Source organism: Anopheles coustani, chromosome 3 (genome assembly GCF_943734705.1).
Source record: "Anopheles coustani chromosome 3, idAnoCousDA_361_x.2, whole genome shotgun sequence".
Classification (NCBI taxonomy): Eukaryota; Metazoa; Arthropoda; class Insecta; order Diptera; family Culicidae; genus Anopheles; species Anopheles coustani.
Window position 1 is genome coordinate 18,417,272 of NC_071288.1, and position 20,219 is coordinate 18,437,490.

Genomic DNA, 20,219 nt, shown 5'->3' on the forward strand with positions numbered 1-20,219 from the left:
CTTCCTTTATCTTGCGTGACCCCAAAGCGCCCAACAATGTGTGCATGTTTGGGTGCCTTCTGCTTCTCCTCTTCCCCTCCCCCCTCGATTGCGATGTCGTCCATCATCAATGCACGGTTGTGCCAAATTGTGACAAGCGCGGTTAGGGTGGAAGAACAAGAAAATTGCCCTCTCGCGCCGAAAACAACGAAGACTCAACTCACGAATCATTCGCAGCACAACGTGACTCGCGAGTCTGCGAGTGTGCGCCCTGTAACCTCCCCCCGTGGGTTAGTCTGCTCCCATCTTCACAGAGGGGGTGGGTGGATGGAAGGGAGATGGTGGAATAGACTTTGCAAAGTGAGGAAGCCGCGTTAAGAAACCGCAACCGAACCGACACTAATTTCAAAAATATCCAATTGGTTTTTAATGAGCCAAACTTCGTCCGCCGTGCCGATCGCAGGTTACGAAGGGTGTCGAGCGGAAGGGAGGGGGTTTGATCGGGATGGCACCGCCGCACCTCTCGCAACCCTCCGCAACCACGGGTGGTCACGTCGATCACATCTCAACACAACACAGACAACGTTACGGGCTCGAGATCGCGATAAAGTGAATTTGCGCGAAAAAGTGCGCTTTTCCTTTTCTTCCCTCCCTTCCCCGCTCACTCGCGACCCAGGTTTTCCCCACAGCCACAATTTCTCGCCTTCGGACGCACAAAATCCGTGCTACGGCACGGTGTGATGACGGCTCGCGCACACTTACACGCTCGGCCACCGTGCACACGTACGGAGCGCAGGGTCGTCGTCTAGTTTGTCGTCTAGGCCCGTCGACGAACACACCTTCACCTGCTCGCGATCGTGTGCGTGCCCGAGCCGCAGCCCCAGAATCATCTGTTTTACATAACAAAACCGCGAGTCGGGATCTTCGCGAATCGGTATGAATTTTCAGCGAAGACACGAAGCTCCTCCGGTCTCCACGCGCAACCGGATCCGGCTTCCCACAATTTTAAAACTTTTATTTCGAGGTCAACCCAAACTCTCCGGGCCGCCAATGGTCCCAAGAGGACATCTTTAACAATTCGCACACTTCCCCTTTTCTCTATCGACGAATGGTCGGAAAGTTCACTTCACGACGAAGATGATCCATCGATCGCGATTTGGCGTACGCAAAATTGACCCACTTCCGGAGGATCGATCTATTTCATCTCTTTTCCCACCAAACGGTTGCGGTTGGCGGGAAGCGTGTGCGTACGATTTAAATGGATGCCGCAGAATCCGGTTTTCCTCAACTTCGGTGAACATAAAATTTTGAACCGAAAAAAAACAACACAACTCCCAATTTCCGCCCGAACTCGCTCCGATCACGGCTTATTGCTCGCACGTTTTAGCCATTCGAAGACAGGGAGCCAAAGTCACTAGCTTAGCACGATCAGCTCTTGTAAAAAATCGTCCATTAGTAGATGCACTGCATTTTTATAATAATTGTAATTTAAGCATTCACTTTTCCATTTTTAATTTTTTCGTTGGAACTTCTATTGAGTATTTTATTGAACTTTGTGAACACACTTTTTCGAGTCCTGTCCCGTTAAAATCGTCGTGCATTTAAAACTTAATTTTTCATTGATTTGTTACACTGAACACACCACTTCCGATTACGCACGTTCAATTGCCAAACCCCAACTCGCCACCAGCATCCGGTGGATCCACGCGGATTGTTAAATAATCCTTAACCAACCGAAAGAAGGAAAAAACCGCACACACGCAAACACACCAACCTCTTCACGTCGGAAAGGATAAAAACAGCCACAGTGATGCTCACACTCGAAGAGCGGAAAATGCGCCGATCGCGGAAAGCCGGTGGACCGGCGATGATGTTCAGCGGAAAAGTATCGCGCGAGCACGCGTGCGTTCGTCTCGAGGACGAACGAGAAAGTCGTTCTTGTGCGTACAGCGGCCGAACGAAGACTGTCCGTCGAGGGTTTACAATTCGACGGTGCAAGCCCCGACATCGGGTCGGTTGATACACCGGTTGAACAAGGTTGCTAAACCTCGATTACTGAAATTTAAAAAATTGCCAATTTTTTAATAACTATTGATTCTTTCAACCGATTTTCACGATTGACCCCTTAAATGAAAGGTCTTTTCAAGACGCGTAACTGCGTTGAAGGTAGATTTTAGCGTAGTTTGTTGTTTTTGATAAAAACCACAGGTGGGAACGTGTTCGCTCGAGGGGGCGAAACGGTAAATCAGGTTGGTTGGCAATTTAGGTTAAAAAAGCCAATTCTCGCATAACTTGTTAGTTTCTTAAACGATTTCCACAAATGACCCCTCAAATGAAAGGTCTTTGCAAGACGCGTAATTTTGTCTCAAAGAACATTTTACATTTTATCCATCTTTTCTAGTTTTTCTACCAGCTCTCCTCGAGAGAAGAGAGGACAATTTACACTCCACGAGAACGAACCGGGTCACGAACACATTTGCATTCTGCGCACCAACACATGCGTGGTGCGTGTACAGACACGACGTGTCGCCCGAACCGGTTTACCGGTTCAGCGTTTGAAGGTCATTTGGTAGAGCAAGTCGGTGTCGCAGAGGTCGAGAGCATATTTCGCCAGGATTTTGGGAGAGAATTCGCCTGTTCCCGCCAAAAACGAGCGGCGAAAAAAGTGAGCTAGTGGTGGTTCTTACAAGCTTGAACCTGTGAATAAAACAGCTCATTTGGGCCACCAAGGGTACCGGATGTAGGAATTGAATATCTCAAATACGTTAGATATATTGTAATGGACGCAAAGCACCAGTTTACTTACCTGTCGCTGCAATCTAGCTTTAAATACATTATATCAGCCATTTCTAAGCCGCTATTTGTGAAGAAGGTTATCAGAACCTCAAACATGTTCGTTCCGCGATAAAGTCCCCACCGGGAAAGTGCGGAAAAATAACAAAAGGACTTGCTTCACTGTTTCAGTGACCCACGTTGGATTCAAATTGAATGATAACGCTAATAATAATTGTTTTTGAAACATAATAAATGCTACTCTTCTTGGAATAAACTCGGGACTAAGGACTAGATTGTTCGTGTTTTTTGAATACAGTTAGAAGAATAATGTCAACTATACTGATATTCTTATGTAAATCATTCATTGCATTAAACACATCATATGAAAAATCGGCATTAGATGAGCATGTATGATATGACGGATTGGGATTCGGATTCGAAGATCCGGATCTCAGAATGGATTTGAATCGAAAGATTCGAATCCCTGTAGGGATTCAGTTTCCCCATCACTAGTCGAGGGTTTGCGATTCGAAAATGTCGGTTTGAGTTCGAAAGTGTGGAATTCGAACGAGACGTCCTTAAGGTGGTGTTAGACGAAGGCGAAGACGAAGACGACCCCGTTGAATTATGTTTTCAAATATGAACTATTTTAAACCAAGCTTTTTTCTGCCTTGCCTAACTTTTCACTATTCTCATATTTTGCCCACAATTCGCCTCCTGAGGATTTCTAGTTCAGAAGCTAAATATAATACGTAAAACGTTGGTAACTTTCAAGCATCTTAAAGCACTTTTCAACGATTGCAGCTTTCACTTAAAAGCAACTGTCAAAGCATATTTCACTAATGTGAAACCCCCTCAAAATAAACAATCAATTTTAGTTGCATAACTAAACTTTCACCCAACGTAGCCAGGCTAGAAAAACATTTCGAATGATAGTTGATCATTTCAAATAAACTGCATCGTTTTATGCGATTTAGGTTCACTCGCATTATTCACAACACCAAAATAATATAAATAATTAATTTGGATATGAAATGTTTTCGCTTATTCAAAAATCCACCCAAGATTGCCGGTTGACAATTAACGGTAATGTGTGGTGAGTCATGAATTAAACTTTCAGTCAACTGAAATAAGGAAGATTAAAAGTTTTCCCTTTTCTTGCATTGGACCAACAGTTTCTTAAAGGCGAGTCCACGTTGCCATGGAAATGGGGTTTTCAAATGTTTTTAGAGAGCATTCGACAGCCAAAGATTACGTATGTTTTGATCGTTTAATTCGGCTTTAAGTTTTTAAGTAAGTTTAAGGTTTAAGTAGGCACATTATCACAATCATGTCAAGTTAGCCCGACTAAATTAGCACGGGAATTGCTGATGTTTTCAAATACAAATCTAAACAAATTAAAATGTCTACAAAACCAGTTTCACATCCAGGAATAAACGATGTGTTGAAACTAAGTAAGTTCCTCACAGTACCAACATGGATTAGAATGGTTTTGATTCTTTTTATTTGATTTGGTGGTTTGTTAATTTCTTACTTTGCTGTTGAACTGATGTTTTAGTCAGATTTTTCTCGATCTGGATCTGGATCTGAATCAATTTAGAGCATAAGATTAAACATCAGAGTGAACGACTCGACATTTTCTTGGATAGATTTGCTAAGATGTGTCAACAAGTGGTCAAAGCTTCTGTGTTTAAAAAACGTTCCCACTAAACGGGTTCTATCAACATCCGCCTCGTGGCGGTTGTAGTAATCCTAGTTTCTAAACGAAAAGTTCAATGAACCCCACGCGCTCCGTCAGGTCACACTTAATAAATTTGCAAGTTCCAAACGATCGCGGCCGTATCTTGGGCACCTTTCTCCCCCGACGTCTTGCACCCTCGCGTGCTCCAACGCAAATGAAGTGCAAAGAACACACCTTTCGGGAAAAAAAACAACAACACACGGGCCTTTTCCCTCGCACTCTGGACATCCCATTTTGGACACGCAAGTGCGTGTAAGTGGGTTTTGGGTAAACCGCAAACAGTCAGAGACCTTGATAACACCCACCTACCAAACCGAAGCTACCTCGCATGCCGCCAAATGTTGGAGTCGTCTGCCAATGTCACGCGGCTGGACCAAAATAAACCTTCAACCCCGCACGAAACGGACACTCCGCCGGCTCCTGGCTTGCGCATGCATTCTCGGAGTTTCCACGGCGTTGCGCCAGGTTGGCGTACGGTGGCGGGGTTTACAGTTGGCCGCGCATTTGTTTTGCCACAACAAAACAAACCAGCTAGTTGGACTCCGGGAATGCTTACTTTTCGGGGTTGGGGCACCAAGCGAGTCTGACCCTTGAACATGCGACACGTCAGCAAAACTCCCTTGTGGCCTTCGGTGATGTCCACGAGCTGGCCACCGCGAGGTTCCATAAAAGCTAGCAACCGGCCAACCCAAGGCATCAGTGTGGCAGATGTGCCATTGTTCGGTTGACGTGCGCGAATGAAGTGACAAGCCGGCAGGAAGAAGCAGGGCAGGAAGGAAGTGATCTGGAGTGAGATAGAAGTGATTATAAACCGAACCCCGGAAGCTCACAGGATGGTGAGTCATAACTGATGAGTTTAGTCCCTCGCTACGGTGGTTTATAATATCGGTGAATTTTGTATCTCCCTCTCAGTGGTCCGCCAACAGATGGATTGTGTCGCTGTGCGTGCTGGCACTGGCGACGGTGCTTGTGCTCGACACCGGTGTGGATGCGTACCGAGTATATCCGCTGATGGCTCGACACCGGTTCGGTCCGATGATGATGCGCCGGCCCGGGATTCCGATGAAGTTCACCGGTTTTGTGCGCTCCGAAAACCCGAACGCCGATGGCGCCCTCGACGCAAAGAACGACGAGCCACAGGAGAGCGAAACGGAGCAGCCGGCCATCGTTCGTGCCGGGCAGGCCGGGGACACGTTCCAGGGTGCGCCGATGATGCGTGAGATGGTGCACCACAGTGAGTTCCCGGTGGAGATCGACATGGGCACGGATATGCAGGCGCGCGTCATGGGCTTTGTCGGTGACGCCGAGGAGCTGGCGGCCGACGAAGGCAACTTTGGCCGCGCTGCCGGCGAAGGGGAGGGAGAGGAGGAGGAAGGTGGTGCCCAGTTTCGCCACAAGAAGCACAAGAAGCACAAGCACGTGATCCACACGCACCATCACTATCACCATAAGAAGGAGGGCTACGGGCATGGTCACGGCCATGGCGGGTACGGTCACGGAGGTCACGGTGGCTATGGACACGGTCATGGCCATGGCCATGGTCACGGTCACGGCTACGGTCATGGCGACGGAGACGATGGAGACGACTACGAGCCGACTTACGGTCACCACGGGCGCTATCGGCGTCTAGCCTCGGAGGCCTCGGGCTCGCCGGAATCGGCCGCCGACGCTCAGGTAGGATAGAGTCCCGCTGGCCACAGGCTACAGGCTCGGAGCGCGCTGTTTCATAGTCAACTTCCCAATTAACAGGCGCCGGTTTTTAGGCTTTAGATCACACCGCCACACAGCCGACGCAGACACACACGCAGCACACATCCCTAGGTCACCCGGAGGTTCCGGACTTCACGGACGCCACCGAGCTTCCGGCGGAAGTTACGGAGACTGGAGGCTATCGGCAGTCCATCAGCCGGAGGCAGCTGGTCCGCAGCAAGAACGAACGATTGGCGCAGATGGGACGCGAGCGGGCCTTCCGGGCGCACAGGTACGATGAAGGGGATGGCCACGACTCCGATGGACCATGTCCAGCGGAGTATGTAGAGGACGCCGGGGAGGGATTAGAGAAAGGTGACGGTCAGATGCTAGAACCGGAGCAGGAAGCGCCGATCGTGGCGGCCAGTGGCAAGCGTCCGTTTCAACCGTTCGCCAAAATCATCGGCAAACTGTTCAAACGGCCAACGCCGGCACCGGTCGTATCCTCGGGCGTAGTTCGTCCCGAGGATCCCTCGACGAAAGTGTTAGCGCAAGAGATTCACGCGTCCATTTCCGGCAAGGAAAAGGGCGCCAAATTCGCGGATGACCTTCAGCGACACCTCGGATCGAAGGGTCCGCTGGTAGGTGCCGCTCAAACCGCGGTTGACCCGCCTGCTCCTACACCGGATGGGCAACCCGAGCCGGGAACCTTTTTCCCCGAGCTCGGTTCCATCGTGAGCGTGCGGTTCATCGATGGCGCTGGCCGAGAGCGGACGGTTCCGTTCGAGCTGACCTCTCGCCAGCTGGGGAACGGTACGGGCAACGCGCCCGGGGTTGGCATACCACTGAACTATAACTTTTTCTACTTTCACTGTATTCCTACCACGCCCGCTCCCCCCGGGGACGCTGATGACGCTAGGTTGCGCTCGATGGCAAAGCGTATGATCGAAGGTCTGGAGGGTAGGCGTGCGGGCTGGGCGACGGGTGGCGAGGAGGCACAGAATGGTGACGGTGGTGGTGGTGGTGGCGGCGAGCGTGAAGGAAGCGTCCTTCCAAACCGTTGGCCAAACCGGCGGCGCAATATGGCAAAGTTGGAGTTGCGGCGTCGGAAGCAACCCGCGGCGCAGGAGAAGGTGGTCGAGAGGAGGACGGCCGCGGACGGTGGAGAGGTGGCACCACGACCAGCCATTAAGGCCACCACAACGACAACGGTCAGCTCGACGACGGTGAGGAACCTCGTGGAGGAGGAGGAGGAGCCGGAGTGCGACAAAATCTGTTCCAGCTTCTACATTGATGAACGTAAACGGACTTCCACAAGCACAACGCAACGTCCCGCCGGGCATGACTTGGAGGAATTCGTTGAGGAGCAAGGAGAAGACGAGGTGATTGAAGGTTCGGACATCAGCGAGCCTGCGGGAAGCATTGAAGACCCTCTGGAGGCCATGATCGCAGAGAAAGAAGGCAAGTCCAAGACCAACTCGTTGGAAGCGAACGACATCCAGCAGGAACCATCCTCTACCAGGAACCCACTGTGGAGAGGTCTCTCCAAACGGCTGAATGTGTTCCGGGAGCGACACCTCAAGAGTCCCCGTCGGAAACCAACGTATCCACGACCGACGACACCTTCCACGGTCACTCCCCCGGAGTTGGCCACCATCCGGCTGATGGGTGACGAGCAGGAAGATCACGAATACGACTCGAACGAAATCGTCGAGTACTACAACCATGCCGACGTCGGGCGCGTCCTCTACCGGATGGCGAACGGGAAGCTGTTCGAGGAACCACAAAGGCACCACCTTCGCCGCAGTCCCGACGACCAGGACAGCTGGCGCCAGCGACGGCTCGATCGGTTGGCGGCTCGTCTAGGCCGAAAGCGCAAGATGCCTTCAGCTGCCGCTAGTGAGCCACAGGTCGTCACCGACCCGTCGCCAGTAGTTGCCCCGACCGAGCCCAGCAAGTCGGTGGTTAACATAGGCACGTTCCGAGTGGCCGATCCTAGCAAAGTCGCCAACCAGCAGCAACCGAGCGACATGGACAACTACATCGCACAGAAGGTCCGCGAGTACTGCCATAAGAGCTGTCCGGGTCATCCACCACAGCCTCAGCCGGGTATGGTCCAGTCCACCAGCAACGTGATCGTGCCAACGAACGAGGTCGTCGGTTCCAGCCTGATCGTTCAGCCGGGTTACGGCCAACCCGCTGCTGCACCCCCCGCCGCCCCCGCCGTAGCCGCACCCGCCGCACCCTGCCCGTCCAAGATCGTCAAGTGCATCCCGAGAGCGCTGGCGGAGCAGAAGGGCCAGCGGAAAAAGTCCACCAGCCAGGGCCAGACGAAGAAGGGTGCCCCCGAGGAGGCCAAAGATGATCCCAACCCGCTGGTTTCGTTCGCGTTGAGAAGAAGTACTGTCCCCAAATCCAACCCCGAAGCCTAACGCACGAACCAACGACCCGGGAAGCCCGCAAGGTTCCGGAGTTCCCTTGTCTAGTAGTTCGCGCGTACTTGTTAGGCTTCAGCGTGTCTTCCATCCGCTCGCACGGACCTTTCTAACCATCCCTTCCTCGACCACTTTCAGTGCGCCAGCCGCCGCCCGCCCCGTTCCGTAACTTTATGCAGAAGATGATGCGACCGTTCGGAGGACGGTTGTAGGGTGGAACGTGAAGTGTGGAACCTCGGTCTCCCCCCCTCTCCTAGTGCCCACTGTGAGGCCAGTCCGTTGCCTTCGTCCACCAGACCAAACGCCTCCAATTTTTTTGTTTTGAATCTCTAACGCCACCCGAGAGCAGGATGTAGGGATAAATGTTATGTTTGATGTTTTATAGGCAGAGAGATCCTTAAGCCTTTTGCCGGTAGAATTAGTGGATGAATGTGCTGCGTTTTAGTGTATCGTTGCATGTGTGCGTGTGCGTGTGTGTTTTTGTGTGCATGAGTGTAAGTACGAGCCGGTCGTAGACGGTCGAGCAAAGACTAGAAGTGTTAGTAGTAGGCTCTGACGATTTGTTCTAGAATAAACTCGCCGTCACTCGGCGGCCATTTTCTGTGAAGAAAACCACGAAACTAATCCTGCTTTTTTTCTTTCTCTTTCTTGGCACCCACCCTTCCTTCCTGTGTCCCGTTGTCGTGTCGTGTTGTTGCCATCTTGCCTTCCGTCGATTCCGTCCACTCCAGCTCGCCTCAGACGGTCGTACGAACCGAACGGGGGCTAATCTTCGACCCGAACAATCCGCGGATGGCCAAACCGTTCGGTGGTAAGCCAACCTCCAACAATCCCGCCACGCGACGCAACCAGCGCAAGGAGTTGCGGCGCGAGATGGAAAACCGACCCAAGACGCGGCCATTCGAGGCGATCCAGAACGCCATCGCGTCCATCCGGTATCGGATGGCACCGACCACAACGACTCCCGCGCCGACCACTACCAAATGGCGGCCTGGATCGGGTCGAGGTCGCCGCACGAAATCCGGCCGACCGCGCACCGTTGCGACCCGGGACACGGTGGCGGCAGCAAACCCACGAGCAGCGCCATCGCCACCTTCTCCTCCTCCACCACCACCACCACCGCCACCGCCGGCAGCACCCGCTGCGATTGACTGCGCCGAGTGCCGGAAGGCGTGCGGGCTTTTTCGCAACCAACCCAGGGCTGCCGGAGGGCGGAGGGCTCCGCGGCCGTTCGCCGCACGCCGGAAAGATGGGGACGCGATGGTGGCCAGTCCGGGGCCGGCGGAAGGTGGCGAGATAGTGGCCAGCAGTGCAGGGAATGCAGGGGATGGCAACTGGTTTTTACAGCTCTTCAATCCTTCGGACGAAATGGTGTCGACCGTCATGGATACCACAAATTTAGCGGCCGAAACCATCAATGAGATAGTTGGCGTTTTCCTTAACGACTGGGACGATGCGACCGTTGCGGCAGCCAATCCGAACACCTACGGAAATCTGCCGATCTGCGAGGACCTCGAATGAAGCGAATCAGTGGAAGGGAAGTGAAGTGCGCCATAGGGAAATGTTGCCTACTGCGACGGTAGTGGTTGTTTAATAAAATTGTTCATTTTTAATACATAACCTATGATTTAATTGCGAGTGTTACCCATCCGGAGAAAGAAACTTAATGAATCTTTACTGCAATAAAACATTGAAGATGTCTAGAGAAAGGTGATTGGTGTCTAAGTTTAGCGAAGTTTCAGGTTTCTATAGTCATGGCAAATTGTTCAAGATACTTAATGACTTAACGGTGGCGTATACAATGTAGAACGACTACAGTGAACAAGAAAAGGTAAAAAAGTCTTATCATCAAGTGTTATAATCAAATCAGAATAAAAGCCAGACATTAGAATAGTCAAAGATAACATGCTTTTATCAGATGTGGTTTACATATATTCATGTTTTGAGAAACCTTTATTATTCAGTAGAATATGTAATGTTTCGCTGGAAAACATTTTAGCTGGTGTTAGGGTAACGGTACCAATAGTGGTGTGTTTGGTCGTGTAACTAACAATATGATGTAATTTATAATTGTCTAAAACAGTGTATTTTACATATTTATACCAATTATGATTGGAACACGACCTTTCTTCTGAAAACATCTGTTTTCACTCTATAATGGTGGTATGGTCTATAATGGTGATATGGTTCTTACAGTTGTGATATCGTGAACCTATAGTGGTGGTAATATAGAAAACCTGGAAAATATTGAATTTATTTTAACTGTAGTTTATTCTTGAAGTATATTTCAAACAGAACGGCAAGATTACCCATAGATCAATGCATTGTCTTGGCCACAGACCTCTCATAGACAAATGCATTGTGCAGTGATTTACAGCCTTAAGGAAATCATGGCATACCTGATAAATTCATTAGAAATTCAGCATGTTGAGTACAACCTGTTTGGTATACTATATAATATATTATTAATATTAATATATTAATTTTGGAGCCCTCATTTATTACGGAATGTGAAGGTTCATCTTTTGAACACTCCACACAAGATCAAAGAACATTTCATAGTAGAACAAATACCTCTATTGTATTTATTTCGTCGTAATGGTAGGATTTTATCCCTCTAAAACCACTATTAGTACTAGCACTGCAATGGGAGCACTTACCTTACACGAGTTTCGGCTAAAGCTCCAGAATTGCTTGTAGCAGTGATGACAAAACAACAAGCTATGTTTGTCATCATCTAGGATAGCAAAAAATAAGTAAACCAACTGGTACACCTGTTTTAGTTTTACTTCTTTTCGGTTTGTACAACTGTTCATGATCAATTATTTCCTAACGGATTGATTGTTCAACCTGTCTGTTCCAGTTTACAGTTGGAATAAATAACATTTTATTAAAAAATCACAACTTAAGTAAAAATAGTGTTTAAACTAACCGATTACTAAAGAGTATATGTTCTACACTTTTGACCACTAGATAAACCCACAGTACTTGAGCAGCTTGCGCATCTTCGGTGGCAATATTCTCCGTCCGGACGCTTCCAGCTCCTGTGGCAGGTAGATCAGTCCGTGACAGATACTCTTCGTCGGCATCTTGGCTGGTCGGGTCTGGTGGTGTTGGCGCCAATCCCGTTGATGGTTTGTGGCCCCCGGGAAGTACTTCGCCCGGGCCTTCGCAAACAGCGCGGCGCCCCTTCCCGCCATGGCTGGGGGCTGGACGGGGGGTTTTGGTGCCGGGATGCTGGCCACCGTTTCGTACACATCGTGGAAGGGATACCGCGAAAAGGACACCATCAGCGGGTAGAAGGCCCGGTCCGATTTGTAGTCGAGGGCTGGCCAACGGGCGACGGCGGCACCACCTGCAGCGAATCCACCGACAAACAGTTCCAGGACGAACGGCAGCAGGAAGGACGATACTCGCCAATAATCCATCGTTGGAACATTGACTAACGACGTCCACTTTCGATTCGAGCTTCCGGACCACTTTCGGCCGATTTCCCAGCAACTGGGAGCACTGTTTGGACTGGTCTATTTTTCCGCGAACTCCTCACGACACGGTGGCGACCAGCGGAATCGGAAGCAGACTTGTGCTGAAGACAACCGACCAGCGAACCCTGGCAAGGGCGGCCGGACATTGACATTGAACTACGCCGTTGTTGCGCCGCCGCACGCCGCACCGCTTGGTTTACCGTAGACGGGGCACGTTTTATTGACAGTTACCGTGGCGTTTGCCGGAAGGTACTTCTTGCGGTCTGTTCAGCAGCCGAAAAGTTGGGCGATCGTCGTAAGGCAGGCAACAGTGAAATTTGGTGCTTCAAACGTGATACTGGACTGTGAACTAAAACACCACAAACGAAGCAACCAGCAGGCGAGTGCTTCTTTTTGAGTTCAACTCGTTTTGTCCAACCGTGGTGAACCACAATACTAGAGCGACAACTACTACTATGTACAGATGTTGAGGAACAATCCTTTAGAGTTTGTTCTTCTATCTAGTTCAATTCAATAACCTAAAAATAATATAGAAACTATACTTTTGTTAGTAAAGTCCTTGAAAACTTACGGGACTGAAGGTCAATTCGTAGTAGCGCCCGAATGTATGCAATTACTCATGCACTTGTATTATTCTGAACCGGTTATACCGTAAATGATGCCTGAGTATTCGCCGAAATGTATGCAATGGTTGTTGCATAGGAACGGTTGAACCGAGCGGAATAAAATCAAATTAGTTCGCTTCTACACGTGAATGCGAGCTAATAGTATGACGATACTCAGGAGTGTGAACTTATTCGGAAATGGTTGTTGTAATCTTGCTTTACGGTTTCTGCGCAAGACCTATAAATAACCTCATTTAAGCTCTCTCCTTGTATGTCATCAAAAAGTTTCTTTCAATCAGTCAAACTAGATAACTACCCCAATCCACAAAAGGGGCTCAGATTCACAAGAAGTCGTTTATTTATTTGTCATGGTTGGTATTAAGTTACCATCTTACACTAAGCTGTCAACAAATGCTTATCCAAACTAACAACACATCATGCACTCTCGAAAGTTCCAACTAACCAAAGAGGCTGAAGAATTCACGATTGATCTTGCCCACGTCGGTTGCCACATCTGCAACGGGTGCGGCCGCTCCTCCCGCTACCTGCGTGATAAAGTTGGCAATCACCTTCATCATCATCTCGAAGCTTTCGCCGGGTTTCCAGTTGGTAGCCTAAGGTAGAAGAAGAACCGAAGAAGAACCGTAGATTTGAAGAACGGTGTAGGACTTGGGGAACGTCGAGATGGATAGATACTTACCACGGTGTCGATAGCATCGTTTAGGTTGAACACCACCGCAGGTCTGTTGCCACCAGTGGCCGCCCCACCTTCACCTACCCCTTCGTCGCCCTGCACCTGATCTGCTGATGAAACCCAATCGAACAGTCCTCCCTGACCGAAGAACCCGAGCGGACCTCCGTGTGGACGATGCGGCTTGAAGGGTTTGTGCGGAAATCCTCCAAAGAGACCGCCATGACCACCACCACCACCACCGCCTCCGAAGGAAACCCCCTGACAGGGATAGCCACCGACGGCATCGTAGTAGTGATTGTTGAACACCGCTCCACCAGCGCCGGTGTCGCTCAAGTGCCCTCCACCTCCGCCATAGTTGTTATTCGGTGAGTAGTAGTTGAGGTCCGCCAGGATCAGGTTCAGGTTCGGCAGGAGCGTCTTCGGGTCGACCGCATTACCCTGCAGATCGCGCCCGTACTTGAGCTTGTGGAACAGATCGTACGGAATGCACGGTTGGCCCGGCTTTCGCCGTTTGTACTTGAACTTGTGCCGCCCCGAGCTCTCCCCGAACAACCCTCCCAGTCCACCGAACTTGTCGTTGAAGCTGTAGAACAGATTGTTAAACGTGGCTCCCCCACCGCCTCCCACCGGGACCGGGGGTCTACTGATGGCTGCCGGGACAGGGACCGGTTTGTCGGGCTGCTCCCCTTCCTCACCGACGTCCTCGTCATCGTCCTCGTAGTCGTCGTCCGCCGTCGGTTCAGCCTGAATCGGTTCATCGTTTTTCGACGGCGGAAGGCGGTTGTAGGCCGCATTTGGACGATCCGACCGGGTGGTGTACTGTGGCGGGGGTGTGATCGACGGTGGGCGATTCGTTAGGAACGGTCCAACGGTGGGGCGCACGCCGGGTGGATCCGTTTCGTCCTCGTGCACCTGATAGCGGCTGTAGATGTCGGGAAACTGCTGGTTTCGATTCGAAGAAGGACCATTGCCTCGGATACTTCGACCCTCGAAGAACTCCGGCCGGCGGCTTTGCGTTACCTCGGGCGAGGATGTGCGGTCCCTACTCCGGTCACTATTGACACTTCGACTGTTACTACCATCGGGGAAGGTAAACGGTAGGGATGTGCCCAGCTGAACGAGATAGCAACACGTCAGTAGGCGGAATAACTGAAGCGAAACGAAGGGAACAAGTTAGAAGACGACCTCGATAAACACTCGACGCCTGCTTTGTGAACACTTATCTACACGGTCCTCTTCACTTTTATCTTTTAGGCTAACTTTAAGACCGATTGAAAAGATAACATCACTCATCCGTAAAATTATATTTGAGTCTGTTCATTTTAAAATTAGAAAACTGGAATTCTTGATGTTCAAAATCAAGAAAATTAAGATATTTTTCTATCTTTCTTAAAAAAATTAGAACACTTTTATAATATTTTACTTCATCGGGATAATGTTTGTTTAAACTTTCAAGTTGTAAAGAAAGCTACTATGTCACACTTTTATTAACTTAACAAACACAAAACCAATAGTTCAATTAGAAGAAGAATTCGTTTAGATTTGATTTTTGAACACGCTGCTCATATCACAAGTTATAACACAAAGCGATTACTAATCTAAAATTATTCCAGATATCACATTATATTTTCCTCCTTATTTTGGTGTTGTATATTTTGTCTAATGTAGAAGCCAATTTATAACATGTTTAAAAGAAATCGAAAAACTCGGCCGAACAAGAGTTAAGTTACACGAACAACCTACAAATGTCTGTACACACTAGAATGTCAAAAGATGTGTTAGAAAATGTTCAATTTGCATCAAACTGTTCACATTATAACACGTAAAAAAATCGGTCACGGTCCACCGAATTGTGTAACACTCATCACATAATCCCCAAAAACATTAAACACTATCATCACTGTTGTTTCTCGGAAGTGAAACTTTTTCTCACTCCCAGAACACTAACCGGACGGTAAAACTCCATCGTTGATTAAATTCTCGTCACACCGAATCCCGTCGGATACTGCAACCGAACTGATTAACAATTCACTCGTACCACAGCTCTTTTGAATACTAAGCACTAGTTAACTAAAGGCAAGGATCTGAGAGTATCCTGGCGCGTCGATGGAGCTCGAAATCATCCGATCGGATCGAGGTACGCGGCTAAACTGTCGCCGTTAGCCTCAAGACAACTCGCCTCTTTGATGATGGGAGTATTTTTACGGCAAAGATCGCGTGCGATCGCGTCAAAGAAAGCGAAAGAAATGGCACAAACAGTCCGAATCGCAACACTCTTTTTTCCCACCTCTCCGGTGGTGGTGATGCTGCCCACTGGCGTATTTGGTTTACCGCTGGTGGAAAGGGAAACCTCCCAGCCCGGGGAGGTGAGCAGCTTTCCATCCGCAGCCCATGCCAAATGTGGGCCAACCAGCGATGCGTGGAACCGGGCAATTGTTTACATTTGAATTTGGTCGCCAAAAAACAAAAACCAAAAATCCCCGCGCCAGAGAAGCAAAGAATGGAGACCGATGTCAGATTCGCACGTCATGCGCCAAGCTTCCCTACAAAGACTGCTCGGGGTCCGTCCGGATGAAGTAATAGTTCCCGCGCACACAAACTCTACAGCTTACACGGGATTTCATAACCGAGCGCCCGGCTGGAGCGACCGGATCGGCACCGGAGAAAGGCAGATGTGCGGAGGCGTAGCGCCAAAAGTGGATTGACCAAAAGTGCGCCGGACGCCTTACTCACAAACCCGTTACTCACATCTGAGTGAGGTGTAAGGTGGGTGGGGAACGATGACGTAGTGTTCACCATCGGCGCAATCTTTGGTCCATGGCACTCCCACGCAGTATTATCGCGAAACACGCGAAACGAGAGATGGAGTTGGAACCCGAACCGAGTCGTTAGACTGTGGTAGTTAGTTCCTTAAAAGCCGCTCGCAAGGAGAGTGACCGACAGTGGGAAGGTCGTTGGAAAATAGGTCACCTGGCGCCGATGACTCTTTGACGGATATTGAAAAACTACTTGTGCAAAGCACGTAACATTTGGTGAATATCAAATGATCCTATTCTATTGATTAATCAACAGTTTTCTAATTTTATTTTATCAAGTTAAATTCACCACACATTTGAATGATCATAGAACAGTTTAACAGTTGCGATATTACTCTGAAATGAAAACTGTTGCTAACAATTTTGAACTCCATGAAATCGTAGCAATCGATGCTTAATGTTAGCAACACTTTTGAAATTTTATCGGTTCCAAAGTCCGCTACATAATTGAAGCAGAGTATTTCTTGAAGTGATAAGTAACAAAGGTCAAAATAAATCATATTTTTATTGCAAAAATCGTTATCAATGTATCCTTGTGAAAACTGTTACTAGGTAACGTTAAAAGTTTTGCTTTAAATATTACATAAATGACTTGAACAAACACAATCCTTCCGTCCTCGTTAAAATTTCATCCTTGATTGAATTAATTGATCAAAGGATGCCGACAGACAATTCAATTAATATGCTTTGTCACCTTTCGTTTTTAATGTTTGCAAACACAATTAACACAATTCGTTATTGCTTGTATTTACTCAAAATGTTTTATCACGCTTAATACCCGAGCCATATGAAATTCACATTATGACTACCTTTTCTATAGATCTATTACACCTTGGGCAGTGATTGAACGTACATCGAAGCTGATCGCTTTCGCTTTTCGGACAAACCAGACAACGAACCCGACTCCCAAGGCGCCGTTTATTTACTGATGAATGAATAACGTGGAAGAGTGAAAAAATACGTTGACGGGGATGACGTGGGTGGGTCTTTCGGCATAAAAAACTTCCCGGCGAAGATAAGAAAAATAAGCTGCACAGAGAGAAACCTGTAAATCCGGGCCTTGACCTCAAAAGTATGAAGAGAAACAATTCGCCAAAAACTGGTTCCATGAGCAGGGATTTTCGGTGGGTTTTTTTTTATATAACCATTAATGTTAACACCAGCCGGGTTATGATTTTATGACAATTATTCCAACCGAAGGTTAACCATCTTTATTAGTGTTCTCTTTTATTACTATTCTTATCGTCCCTTCGTCTCTTCATACATCATCCATCGAGAGTTAATAAAACCATCGCCACTTACACTGTTTGCCGATCCTTTGCCATTCCAATGTGATATTCGACTTTGATGGCGATTTGCTCCTCTCACGCGCTATAGACTCGCGAACGGAGATGCTTTCGGGTCCTTGTTTCTTCCGAAATTCCCGGCGGGGCTCCTCTCTTATTCGAAAGCTGTCTCGGCCCGTCTGACTTTCCTAGTTTGTTTCACCAAGCGAGGGTGTGGCGAAAAATGGAAACGACAACTTTCACGAACTTTACACAATTGTAACAACTAACGGGAATGTATGTGTTCTCCGTCATTCTTAAAATGACTCCTAATTTCAATGAACTCACAATCCAAAACACGTCCTTTGTCCATTCACTAACAATTTTTCTTCCAGCTTCTGCTTTTCCGCTGCCTCTCGTTCTCTCTTTTCCAAAAGTAGTTCTAGTTTCCCTCCCCCCAAAATTGATGGTTTTTATCAAACGGTTGGTTTAGTTAGTTAATTGTTTTTTCTTGCATTCACCACTTTCGCTTCTTACTGCTCTCTGACTGCTTCAATGCAACCTGTCTAACTTCTTATCGTTCGTTCTATTTCCCTTCTACCTTGAGGCCATTAATACGAATTTATCGGTTTTTTTCTTCTGGTTTGTTTGTTTGCTATTTCTACTTCTTCTGTTGTTTCTACTGCCGTTTAACACAATAATATTGCGCGTGAGCATTATTTCTCGCCCTTTCACCTCGTTGCACGAATGAAGTACTTTAAATATATATGTATATATGATACTTTATATATATTTAAGTTTATATATCTTGTTTGTTCGCATTTACTTCTTTTTTTCTCTGACATTCCATTATTAGTTGTCTGTGTGTGTATATATATATATTCCTTGGATTAGATGCCCTTTGTGTTGGTTTGCGATGCATTTAGCAATGGTTTCTGTTCTAAATGTGTTTGGTATTTCGCTTATATTTGCTGTGTTTCTTTTTCCAACTTTCTTGTTCACACTTTCCAATTATCAAACACACAGTTCTTCCCATCCACGGAGTCCTCTCCTATCAACATTTCTTTTCCATTTGCCTGGTTCTCGTTTGTTCGGCGCGTCTACGATTTATTTCTATCTTGCTAAACTAAAGCTATTGTGTTTTGTTGTTACATCTTTCGGAGTCAATTAAATATGGTTTTATTTATTTGCTTCCCGTTACCGCCGTTTGTTCTTAAACCGAACCGGAGCAAACTGTTTGTGCAACTCTACATACCGAGAAGCAAACCTCAGCGTTTTAATGTCTTTGTTGTTTAATCCATTATTTATTTTTTTATGCTTGCTCTTCTATCTTGGTTGTTGTTCTGGTTTTGGGCAGGCAAAAAAGAAAACCTTCAACCACTAGTTTGCTACTTTCACTTTCTTAAACTTACTCTGCACGGCTACATTTTGTTTATTATCTTTCTATTCATCTCGCTACATCTTCGCTACATCTCACCTGATTCAGTTTGAGTGCTACTTTCCTACTTCTTTGTGGTTTGCGTTAAGTTATGTTCATTCTAGTTATTACTTTTGATATTCACTACCATCGTTTGCTCTTGCTCTTGTGCGATGTACAAACAGCATAACTAATTAATTCCTCCAGCTCGTGTGGTTGTTTAATAGTTGTTTGCGATCAATTGTCGGTTCTTGGTTTTAGGTTTTTATGAATTTTTCTTGTTTTGTTCAGCTAACACCTTTCCGTTCACATCTTCCCCAAAACCCATACAGGCCTTCTGCACAAAATAATTTGAAAACAAACGTTTAAGCATAAACTTCCAACAGAGACGCGAAACCGAAGACAGTTGTGATTTTTTCTTTCTAATAAATGTGTTTTTTTTTGTTTTATGTCCTCCCGCGTTAAAATATAAGCGCTATTCGTTGCGGTCCGGACAGGAAAGCTCGTGCGTGAGTGTAGACAGTGCAACGTTAGTATGTGTTTTTTTTGTATATTATTTGTCCACTAGTAGACGAATTTGGATAGAGCATCTTTGGTGCAATTTAACAATACTTATTTCCTACTTCAGATATTTAGGTGTATAAAAGTGCACAAAACTAGAACAAAACGGAAAAAGAGAAAGACGGAACAATAAATACTTTTAAAAAACTAAAACCTTAGCGACAAAAAATAATCTTTAAAAACATACTTGGTTTATGCATCCTTTGGCACTAGTTAAAATTATCAAAATGTTTCTATACATTTCCAGCGCATCGTTCCACCTTTCCGTGCCTTTTCTGTGCCTCATTCTACACTTGCCCGTACTGCCATCTAAGTTAAAATACAAACTTTTCCTCCCGTTCACACTTTTACCTACTCCGTGTTTGAGCGTTTTTGGAATCCGGTCATCTAAAGATAAGTGTTGAGTCAAATAAGTTCCTCAGCGTGGAAGGGGGTTTGGTTTTGTTACGAGCTCCGGATGAATTACCGATTCAGTTATGCATTTTTCCTCTTCCTATTGCCGTTAGATCCAACTATTTACAAAGCATCCCTCCCTTAACGGACTAACCGTTGCGGGCCTAGTTTCACATTTCGAACCAATTCTATCTACTTGATCATTTCCTTCCGAGGCCGGGAGATGAACAGGAAAACACCCACACTACGCCGAGGTCGGGCGGGAAGTGAAGGACTAAGCGAGATACGATGGAAACGATGATCGATGCGGTGCGATTTTAGTGAACCAGCATTATCGAACAAATGAAATGAATGAGTGAGGTGC

The 20,219-nt window shown here is 47.4% G+C and overlaps 3 protein-coding genes across 3 annotated transcripts; 1 reads left to right on the forward strand and 2 right to left on the reverse strand.

The window, feature by feature from the left end:
* The first annotated feature begins 1,789 nt into the window (after window positions 1-1,789).
* LOC131272297 (uncharacterized) lies at window positions 1,790-8,831 on the forward strand. Its single transcript, XM_058273982.1, has 5 exons — window positions 1,790-1,881; window positions 5,422-6,169; window positions 6,283-6,476; window positions 7,104-8,584; window positions 8,758-8,831. The coding sequence occupies exons 1-5, from the start codon at window positions 1,790-1,792 to the stop codon at window positions 8,829-8,831; spliced, it is 2,589 nt and encodes an 862-aa protein (XP_058129965.1).
* A 2,757-nt stretch (window positions 8,832-11,588) lies between these two features.
* Window positions 11,589-12,963, reverse strand: LOC131272306 (uncharacterized). Its single transcript, XM_058273994.1, has 3 exons — window positions 12,959-12,963; window positions 12,165-12,229; window positions 11,589-11,971 (listed from the first exon to the last, which is right to left on the reverse strand). The coding sequence occupies exons 1-3, from the start codon at window positions 12,961-12,963 to the stop codon at window positions 11,589-11,591; spliced, it is 453 nt and encodes a 150-aa protein (XP_058129977.1).
* Window positions 12,964-13,167: 204 nt separating this feature from the next.
* LOC131272314 (uncharacterized) lies at window positions 13,168-15,369 on the reverse strand. The gene is made up of 3 exons (XM_058274006.1): window positions 15,352-15,369; window positions 13,410-14,552; window positions 13,168-13,323 (listed from the first exon to the last, which is right to left on the reverse strand). The coding sequence occupies exons 1-3, from the start codon at window positions 15,367-15,369 to the stop codon at window positions 13,168-13,170; spliced, it is 1,317 nt and encodes a 438-aa protein (XP_058129989.1).
* Window positions 15,370-20,219: the final 4,850 nt, after the last annotated feature.